Source organism: Salvelinus fontinalis, chromosome 17, assembly GCF_029448725.1.
Source record: "Salvelinus fontinalis isolate EN_2023a chromosome 17, ASM2944872v1, whole genome shotgun sequence".
In the NCBI taxonomy this organism is placed as follows: domain Eukaryota; kingdom Metazoa; phylum Chordata; class Actinopteri; order Salmoniformes; family Salmonidae; genus Salvelinus; species Salvelinus fontinalis.
In genome coordinates, this window is record NC_074681.1 from 11,111,864 (window position 1) to 11,123,068 (window position 11,205).

Consider the following 11,205-nt stretch of genomic DNA (forward strand, 5'->3'; position numbering starts at 1 on the left):
CCTCCTCGTCTTTGCTAAATTGAATCCAGCCTCATCTATGAATATGAGTTCCTGGGGGATGGGCATCCAACTCCATGATTCTCTGAAATGACAGTAAATACTTTAATTGCTGTTTCGTAAAGTTCACTGGCAACATCAATGAGTCTCTAATGTTTCAAGAGTGTAATACTAGTACATTGCTTACTTACACATATTCATACAGTTTATCCTTTGCTCTTTGGGAATTCCTTTCAAATGGGACTCTGTAGATTTGCTTCATCCGGAGATGGTGTTTCTTAAGGATGTGGGTTATGGTTGATAAGCTCACTCTGATGTTATGGAAGATGGCAGGGTTTTCAATTATCTGCTGTTGGATTTCCCGCAGTCTTATGGCATTATTTTCAACTAGCATTTGCACAATGGCAGCCTCCTGTTCACCTGTAAACAGACGCATTTTCCACCACGTACAGTACCAGTCAAAAGTTTGGACAAACCTACTCATTCAATGGTTTTTCTTTATTTTTACTATTTTTTTACATTGTAGAATAATAGTGAAGACATCAAAACTATGAAATAACACAGATGGAATCATGTAGTAACCAAAAAAGTGTTAAACAAATCCAAATATATTTTATATTTGAGATTCTTCAAAGTAGCCAAACTTTGCCTTGATGCCAGCTTTGCACACTCTTGGCATTCTCTCAACCAGCTTCACCTGGAATGCTTTTCCAACAGTCTTGAAGGAGTTCCCACAAATGCTGAGCACTTGTTGGCTGCTTTTCCTTCACTCTGTGGTCCAACTCATCCCAAACCATCTCAACTAGGTTGAGGTCGGGTGATTGTGGAGGCCAGGTAATGTGATGCAGCACTCCATCACTCTCCTTCTTGGTCAAATTGCCCTTACCCAGCCTGGAGGTGTGTTTTGGGTCTTTGTCAAACCAGATGGGATGGTGTATCACTGCAGAATGCTGTGGTAGCCATACTGGTTAACTGTGCCTTGAATTCAAAATAAATCACTGACAGTGTCACCAGCTAAGCACCATCACACTTCCTCCTCCATGCTTCACGGTGGGAACCACACATGCAGAGATCATCCGTTCACCGACTCTGCGTCTCACAAAGACACGGCGGGAACCAAATATCTCAAATTTGGACTCATCATCCACCAGTCTAATGTCCATTGCTTGTGTTTCTTGACCCAAGCAAGTCACTTTTTATTTTTGGTGTACTTTAGTAGTGGTTCAGTTGCAGCAATTTGACTATGAAGACCTGATTCACGCAGTCTCCTCTGAACAGTTGATGTTGTGTTGTGTCTGTCACTTGACCTCTATGAAGCCTTTATTTGGGCTAAAATCTGAGGTGCAGTTAACTCCAATGAACTTATCCTCTGCAGCATAGGTAACTCTGGGTCTTTCCTGTAGCGGTCCTGATGAGAGCCAGTTTCAGCGCTTGATGATTGCAGCTTCAACCCAGAGTTACCTCAGCTGCAGAGGAGAAGTTCAATAGAGTTAACTGCACCTCAGATTGCAGCCCAAATAAATGCTTTACTATGGTCCACCATTGTCACCCGAATTTCATCAGAGATTACTCTCCTAGTTCTTGGTCTTCCTCCACCTCTACAGTACCTCCACCTCTACAGTACCTCCATCTCTACAGTACCTCTACCTCTACCTCTACAGTACCGCTACCTCTACCTCTACAGTACCTCTACCTCTACAGTACCTCCACCTCCACCTATACCTTTACAGTCCCTCCACCTCTACATTTACAGTACCTCCACCTCTACCTCTACCTCTACAGTACCTGTACGTCCACCTCCACCCCTACCTCTACAGTACCTCCACCCCTACCTCTACAGTACCTCCACCTCCATCTCCATCTATACCTCTACAGTACATCCACCTCCACCCCTACCTCTACAGTACCTCCACCTCTACCTCTACAGTACCTCTACCTCCACCTCTACCTTTACAGTACCTCTACCTCCACCTCCACAGTATCTCTACCTCCACCTCTACCTCTACAATACCTCTACCTCCCCCTCCACCTCTACCTTTACAGTCCCTCCACCTCTACCTCTACTATACCTTCACCTCCACCTCTACCTTTACAGTCCCTCCACCTCTACATTTACAGTACCTCCACCTCTACCTCTACCTCTACAGTACCTCTACGTCCACCTCCACCCCTACCTCTACAGTACCTCCACCCCTACCTCTACAGTACCTCCACCTCCACCTCTACAATTACAGTACCTCCACCTCTACCTCTACCTCTACAGTACTTCTACGTCCACCTCCACCCCTACCTATACAGTACCTCCACCCCTACCTCTACAGTACCTCCACCTCCACCTCTACAATTACAGTACCTCCACCTCTACCTCTACCTCTACAGTACTTCTACGTCCACCTCCACCCCTACCTATACAGTGCCTCCACCCCTACCTCTACAGTACCTCCACCTCCACCTCTACAATTACAGTACCTCCACCTCCACCTCTACGGTACCTCTACCCCTACCTCTACAGTACCTCCACTTCCACCTCTGCCTCTACAGTACCTGCTTCTCAACCTCTACCTCTATAGTACCTCCACCTCCACCTCTACCTCAACAATACCTCTACCTCTACCTCTACAGTACCCCCACCTCTACAGTACCTCCACCTCTACCTCCACTTCTACCTTTACAGTACCTCTACCTCTACAGTACCTCTACAGTACCTCCACAGTACCTCTACCTCTATAGTACTTCCCCCTCCACCTCTACCTCTACAGTACCTCTACCTCCCCCTCCACCTCTACCTTTACAGTCCCTCCACCTCTACCTCTACAGTACCTACACCTCTACCTCTACCTTTACAGTACCTCTACGTCCACCTCCACCCCTACCTCTACAGTACCTCCACCTCTACCTCTACAGTACCTCCACCTCCACTTCTACGGTACCTCCACCCCTACCTCTACAGTACCTCCACTTCCACCTCTACAATACCTCCACCTCTACGTCCACCTCCACCCCTACCTCTACAGTACCTCCACCTCTACCTCTACAGTACCTCCACCTCTACCTCTACAGTACCTCCACCTCCATCTCCACCTCTACAGTACATCCACCCCTACCTATACAGTACCTCCACCTCCACCTCTACAATTACAGTACCTCCACCTCTACCTCTACCTCTACAGTACTTCTACGTCCACCTCCACCCCTACCTATACAGTACCTCCACCCCTACCTCTACAGTACCTCCACCTCCACCTCTACAATTACAGTACCTCCACCTCTACCTCTACCTCTACAGTACTTCTACGTTCACCTCCACCCCTACCTATACAGTACCTCCACCCCTACCTCTACAGTACCTCCACCTCTACCTTTACAGTACCTCTACCTCCACCTATACAGTACCTCTACCTCCACCTCTACTTTTACAGTACCTCTACCTCCACCTCTACAGTACCTCTACCTCCATCTCTACCTGTACAGTACCTCTACCTTCACCTCCACAGTTCCTCCACCTCCACCTCTACAGTACCTCCACCTCTACAGTACCTCTACCTCTACCTCTACAGTACCTCCATCTCTACAGTACCTCTACCTCTACCTCTACAGTACCTCTACCTCTACCTCTACAGTACCTCCATCTCTACAGTACCTCCACCTCTACAGTTCCTCCACCTCTACAGTTCCTCTACCTCTACAGTACCTCCATCTCTACAGTTCTTCTACCTCTACAGTACCTCCATCTCTACAGTACCTCCATCTCTACAGTACCTCCATCTCTACAGTTCCTCCACCTCTACATTACCTCCATCTCTACAGTTCCTCCACCTTTACATTACCTCCATCTCTACAGTTCCTCTAACTCTACAGTACCTCCACCTCTACAGTTCCTCTACCTCTACAGTACCTCCACCTCTACAGTTCCTCTACCTCTACAGTACCTCCACCTCTACAGTACCTCTACCTTTACCTCTACAGTACCTCCATCTCTACAGTACCTCCACCTCTACAGTTCCTCTACCTCTACAGTACCTCTACCTCTACCTCTACAGTACCTCCATCTCTACAGTACCTCCATCTCTACAGTTCCTCTACCTCTACAGTTCCTCCATCTCTACAGTACCTCCACCTCTACAGTACCTCCATGTCTACAGTTCCTCCACCTCTACAGTTCCTCTACCTCTACAGTACCTCCATGTCTACAGTTCCTCCACCTCTACAGTTCCTCCACCTCTACAGTACCTCCATGTCTACAGTTCCTCCACCTCTACAGTTCCTCCACCTCTACATTACCTCCATCTCTACAGTTCCTCCACCTCTACATTACCTCCATCTCTACAGTACCTCTACATTACCTCCATCTCTACAGTACCTCTACCTCTACCTCTACAGTACCTCTACCTCTACCTCTACAGTACCTCCATCTCTACAGTTCCTCCACATCTACAGTACCTCTACCTCTACAGTACCTCCACCTCTACAGTACCTCCATCTCTACAGTACCTCTACCTCTACAGTACCTCCACCTCTACAGTACCTCCATCTCTACAGTACCTCTACCTCTACCTCTACCTCTACAGTACCTCTACCTCTACCTCTACAGTACCTCTACCTCTACCTCTACAGTACATCCATCTCTACAGTTCCTCCACATCTACAGTACCTCTACCTCTACAGTACCTCCACCTCTACAGTACCTCCATCTCTACAGTACCTCTACCTCTACCTCTACAGTACCGCTACCTCTACCTCTACAGTACCTCTACCTCTACAGTACCTCCACCTCCACCTATACCTTTACAGTCCCTCCACCTCTACATTTACAGTACCTCCACCTCTACCTCTACCTCTACAGTACCTGTACGTCCACCTCCACCCCTACCTCTACAGTACCTCCACCCCTACCTCTACAGTACCTCCACCTCCATCTCCATCTATACCTCTACAGTACATCCACCTCCACCCCTACCTCTACAGTACCTCCACCTCTACCTCTACAGTACCTCTACCTCCACCTCTACCTTTACAGTACCTCTACCTCCACCTCCACAGTATCTCTACCTCCACCTCTACCTCTACAATACCTCTACCTCCCCCTCCACCTCTACCTTTACAGTCCCTCCACCTCTACCTCTACTATACCTTCACCTCCACCTCTACCTTTACAGTCCCTCCACCTCTACATTTACAGTACCTCCACCTCTACCTCTACCTCTACAGTACCTCTACGTCCACCTCCACCCCTACCTCTACAGTACCTCCACCCCTACCTCTACAGTACCTCCACCTCCACCTCTACAATTACAGTACCTCCACCTCTACCTCTACCTCTACAGTACTTCTACGTCCACCTCCACCCCTACCTATACAGTACCTCCACCCCTACCTCTACAGTACCTCCACCTCCACCTCTACAATTACAGTACCTCCACCTCTACCTCTACCTCTACAGTACTTCTACGTCCACCTCCACCCCTACCTATACAGTACCTCCACCCCTACCTCTACAGTACCTCCACCTCCACCTCTACAATTACAGTACCTCCACCTCTACCTCTACCTCTACAGTACTTCTACGTTCACCTCCACCCCTACCTATACAGTACCTCCACCCCTACCTCTACAGTACCTCCACCTCTACCTTTACAGTACCTCTACCTCCACCTATACAGTACCTCTACCTCCACCTCTACTTTTACAGTACCTCTACCTCCACCTCTACAGTACCTCTACCTCCATCTCTACCTGTACAGTACCTCTACCTTCACCTCCACAGTTCCTCCACCTCCACCTCTACCTTTACAGTACCTATACCTCTACCTCTACAGTACCTCCACCTCTATAGTTCCTCCACCTCTACCTCTACAATACCTCTACCTCCCCCTCCACCTCTACCTTTACAGTCCCTCCACCTCTACCTCTACCTCTACAGTACCTCCACCTCAACCTCTACCTTTACAGTCCCTCCACCTCTACATTTACAGTACCTCCACCTCTACCTCTACGTTTACAGTACCTCCACCTCTACCTCTACCTTTACAGTACCTCTACGTCCACCTCCACCCCTACCTCTACAGTACCTCCACCTCTACCTCTACAGTACCTCCACCTCCACTTCTACGGTACCTCCACCCCTACCTCTACAGTACCTCCACTTCCACCTCTACAATACCTACACCTCTACGTCCACCTCCACCCCTACCTCTACAGTTCTCCACCTCTACCTCTACAGTACCTCCACCTCTACCTCTACAGTACCTCCACCTCCATCTCCATCTATACCTCTACAGTACATCCACCTCTATGTCTACCTCTACAGTACCTCCACCTCTATCTCTACCTCTTCCTCTACAGTACCTATACAGTACCACTACCTCCACCTCTACCTCTATAGTACCTATACCTCTAAGGTACCTCCACCTTCACCTCTACCTCTACAGTACCTCTACCTCTACCTCTACAGTACCTATACCTGTGCAGTACATCTACCTCTACCTCTACAGTACCTCCACCTCCATCTCTACCTCTTCCTCTACAATCCCTCCACCTCTACCTCTACAGTACCTCTACCTCTACCTCTACAGTACCTCAATCTCCATCTCTACCTCTTCCTCTACAGTACCTCCACCCCTACCTCTACAGTACCTCCACCTCAACCTCTACAGTACCTCTACCTCTACCTCTACAGTACCTCCACCTCCATCTCCACCTCTACCTCTACAGTACCTCCACCTCTACCTCTACAGTACCTCCACCTCTACCTCTACAGTACCTCCACCTCTACCTCTACAGTACCTCCACCTCCATCTCCACCTCTACCTCTGCAGTACCTGTACCTCTACCTCCACCTGCCAAGTTTGCTTCCATTGTTCTCCAAACACAGGGGTACTCACCTGTGGCCTTTTTATCCATGAGTAACAGATTTGGTGTATGGCTCTACTAAATGAGTAACAGATTTGGTGTATGGCTCTACTAAATGAGTAACAGATTTGATGTATGGCTCTACTAAATGAGTTACAGGTTTGGTGTATGGCTCTACTAAATGAGTAACAGATTTTGTGTATGGCTCTACTAAATGAGTTACAGGTTTGGTGTATGGTTCTACTAAATGAGTAACAGGTTTGGTGTATGGCTCTACTAAGTGAGTTACAGGTTTGGTGTATGGCTCTACTAAATGAGTAACAGATTTGGTGTATGGCTCTACTAAATGAGTTACAGGTTTGGTGTATGGCTCTACTAAATGAGTTACAGGTTTGTTTTATGGCTCTACTAAATGAGTTACAGGTTTGGTGTATGGCTCTACTAAATGAGTTACAGGTTTGGTGTATGGCTCTACTAAATGAGTAACATGTTTGGTGTATGGCTCTACTAAATGAGTTACAGGTTTGGTGTATGGCTCTACTAAATGAGTTACAGGTTTGGTGTATGGCTCTACTAAATGAGTTACAGGTTTGGTGTATGGCTCTACTAAATGAGTTACAGGTTTGGTGTATGGCTCTACTAAATGAGTAACATGTTTGGTGTATGGTTTTACTAAATGAGTTACAGGTTTGGCTGAATATTCCTCATGGGCCGGTGTGGAATTGGGAAAAACTGTAATATTTCAAACTTCCAGTTGATCTAAACAGAAACCTTCATCTCTTTCTGTTGCTGTTTTATCTCACCCCACATGTTCACTTGGACTGCAAAGCTAACATTTGCCATCTTGTTTAAAGCTGGCATTAAATTGCCAGTGACTGTCTTGCCCTCAGATCTATTCTCTGAAGTCCCACCATGCATCTCTGTGTCTGGTGCCCTGATGTAACTGTGACACTGGAATGAGACCCAGGGAGAAATACAGGGAGAAAAAATAAATTGCAAGCCAGATACAATAGATACAGTACACACTGTATCTTCTTCGTTGTTGCTCAACACTGACTTAATTGACTTAATTGTTCATCTTGTCCCGTCTGACAGTGCTGTGTGGAACCCCGCCCGCTGTGGAGAATGCCCATCTGATTGGCCGTCGGCGGTCCCATTATGACATCCATGCAGTGGTGCGTTACCAGTGTGCCGAAGGTTTTTACCAGCGCCACATCCCCACCGCGCGTTGCCGGGCCGATGGCACCTGGGACCGACCCAAGATCATCTGCACAAAGTGTGAGTGACAAACAGCAGATTTTTATTTATTTTTAAACATGTGTTGTCTTATGCAACCTTTTTTCAGATAACAAACCTTTATTCACCCAGGTAGGCTTTTTTTGTATAAACATTTGTGTATTCCTTCTAGTATGGGCTGAATAATAAACAGAATGGTAAATGTTGTCACTGCACCAATTAAACAGAGAATGGTAAATGTTGTTACTGCACCAATTTTGAGGTGTAACTACCTGTGTTCCCCTCCCTCAGCTCGGCGATCCCACCGGTACCGCCGCAACCACCGCCACGGCCAGCGCCGGGAGCGTAGGAACCACAGGAGATACGGAGGAGAGGCCCACATGGAGAGGGGAGAGGACGCACATAGCCAATACTGAACCAAATACTACACCTCCCACAATGCTCTGCGCCTGACCGCTGACCTATCCTGGGGCTGTAGGGGATCAACCCCTCACAATGGACAATAGTTGACATCTGAAAGTTCTCTTTTCCTGACCTATTTCAGTCTGTCTCTTTGGATTGAAATCTCACTTGAGATACTCTATGTGTACAAAACTTTAACTTTCATGCAAATGACCGATTGACATTAGTTCAAAAAAAGTTCTGTGTTACACACCCATATCTCATGTTTGGATTTGTCCTTTTGTTGTTGATTTTGTTTAACCCATGTCCATTACTTACAACAGTAATAGTCTCTCTCTCGCTAACACGGTCGCTAATACTGTAACTTAGAAACAGCAAATCCTTGGCATGTCTATGAATAACCTATTCTCACTATCGAAACATAAATACAGTGATGTGTGTTCGTGCGTGTGTATGTGTGTGAGAGAAAGTGTGTATCCTATGCGAGTGTGTTTTTATAAGTTTGAAGCTTGTTCTACATCTCAGAACATCCTAATGTTTGTGTCCTGTTAAAAAAGCACAGATGTAATTAATAAGTTAGCTAGTTAGCTTTCAGTCCCAATTAACCCAGAGCTTTTGTCTGTATCCTGTACTTGTTATGTTCCCTTAGGTCCCCTGAATAGTAGGGCTGTTTTATTATTCAACTTATGTGCCATTTTTTAATATTTGCTAACTTTTCATGTCACGTCACTATTTATTATGGACTAGTTAATATATGTTGATTTTTTTTATACATAATCCAACAAGGCAATGTAATACCTGTTTTCTTTTATGTACCATTCTCTTACAATCAAAACGTGTTAACCAAAAAACAAGTTAACCCTTTGATTGCCTGTACTGTACTGTAAATACTGTGGTTTTTGTTTGTTTGTTATTGACTGACACCTGATTGATACCTGACCCTTGTCCAGCCATGTGTTTCCCATCGGCATCTCAACTAATATTCTTAAACAGCCCCATCGATCTAAATGGAATAAAATAGGATAGATTAAAATACTACGGACTGAGACAAAACATTCCCAAGATATCTACTCGATCGTCAATAGACCCAGTCTTTGCACGGCTCCAATATGTGATGGGTAGGATGCCATGAATCTGGTCCTTGATTGGTCGTCACCCATTTTTTGGTGTTGTTATGATGTCCTGTCCAGCTGTTGTGTTCCATTCTTAATAAAGCTAAAAAACAAACAAATGAATGACGACGGTGTATCTGGTATGTTTTGTGATTGAAGCTGGGCTCTAATGCTAGTATTTCTATTTCTTTGTACGTTTCTACCACATCGCTGTACCTCAGACACGGAAGACTGACAGCAGCTTGTAGCTAACCCATGCCTCCTAAACCAGCCTCCAGGAACAAAACAAACCAAATAACTTTTGCATTTTAACATCTTAGACTCATTTACCAGCTCTGTTGTTCACCTCACATCATTCTCCGCCCAGAGAAAGAGGCCATTCTGGCCAATAGTTTTCATTCTGTCGGGAACAAACAGGACATTTTCTCCTCTCTTTGTTCTCTGTTTTGAATGGATTGTGGAGGGAAAGTACATGTACGAATGGACCCTATAGAGGAAAGTACATGTACGAATGGACCCTATAGAGGAAAGTACATGTACGAATGGACCCTATAGAGGAAAGTACATGTACGAATGGACCATATAGAGGAAAGTACATGTACGAATGGACCCTATAGAGGAAAATACATGTACGAATGGACCCTATAGAGGAAAGTACATGTACGAATGGACCCTATAGAGGAAAGTACATGTACGAATGGACCCTATAGAGGAAAGTACATCTACGAATGGACCCTATAGAGGAAAGTACATGTACGAATGGACCCTATAGAGGAAAGTACATGTACGAATGGACCCTATAGAGGAAAGTACATGTACGAATGGACCCTATAGAGGAAAGTACATGTACGAATGGACCCTATAGAGGAAAGTACATGTACGAATGGACCCTATAGAGGAAAATACATGTACGAATGGACCCTATAGAGGAAAGTACATCTACGAATGGACCCTATAGAGGAAAGTACATGTACGAATGGACCCTATAGAGGAAAGTACATGTACGAATGGACCCTATAGAGGAAAGTACATGTACGAATGGACCCTATAGAGGAAAATACATGTACGAATGGACCCTATAGAGGAAAGTACATGTACGAATGGACCCTATAGAGGAAAGTACATGTACGAATGGACCCTATAGAGGACAATACATCTAAAATAATTGGTCCATTGGTCCAATACCACCACTGCTAGACGACCACTGCTAGTTTAATCTCACTTTGGGTTGTCGCCTCTTGGCTCAGTTGGCTCTGAGACCTGACCCCCCTCTCTGTCACAGCCTGATTCACTGGGATATAAACTGTGGAGCAGAGAGAGGTTTTGAGAGTAAAAAGCAGGCAATATTTATTTAAACTCTGGTTGGAAAAGTTGCTTGACTCTGTTGAAATCAGGTGACAGTGATTGCCGTACAGGTAAACCATAGACATTAAAACCAGAGCTGAACATGTGGGAAGAGAGCGCATTCTGGGCTTTTACTTTCCAGACGTCAAACTTAGTTCAAAACAGAAGTCTGAAATCATGTATGTTGTCAACAGTTTGATTTTGTATGACAATACTGTCTAGCTGGGGTTCACTTCTTATCAACTGATGACAGCAGAGGCCACCT

The 11,205-nt window shown here is 45.7% G+C and overlaps 1 protein-coding gene across 1 annotated transcript in view; it reads left to right on the top strand.

Moving 5' to 3' along the window:
• The window catches only part of LOC129813683 (neurocan core protein-like), a 109,467-nt gene extending 99,748 nt beyond the window's left edge, over window positions 1-9,719 (top strand). Inside the window, exons 19-20 of the mRNA XM_055866089.1 lie at window positions 7,942-8,124; window positions 8,374-9,719. Coding sequence (XP_055722064.1) covers window positions 7,942-8,124; window positions 8,374-8,498 — 308 coding nt within the window. The 3' untranslated portion in view covers window positions 8,499-9,719. The remainder of the gene's footprint in view (window positions 1-7,941; window positions 8,125-8,373) is intronic.
• Window positions 9,720-11,205: the final 1,486 nt, after the last annotated feature.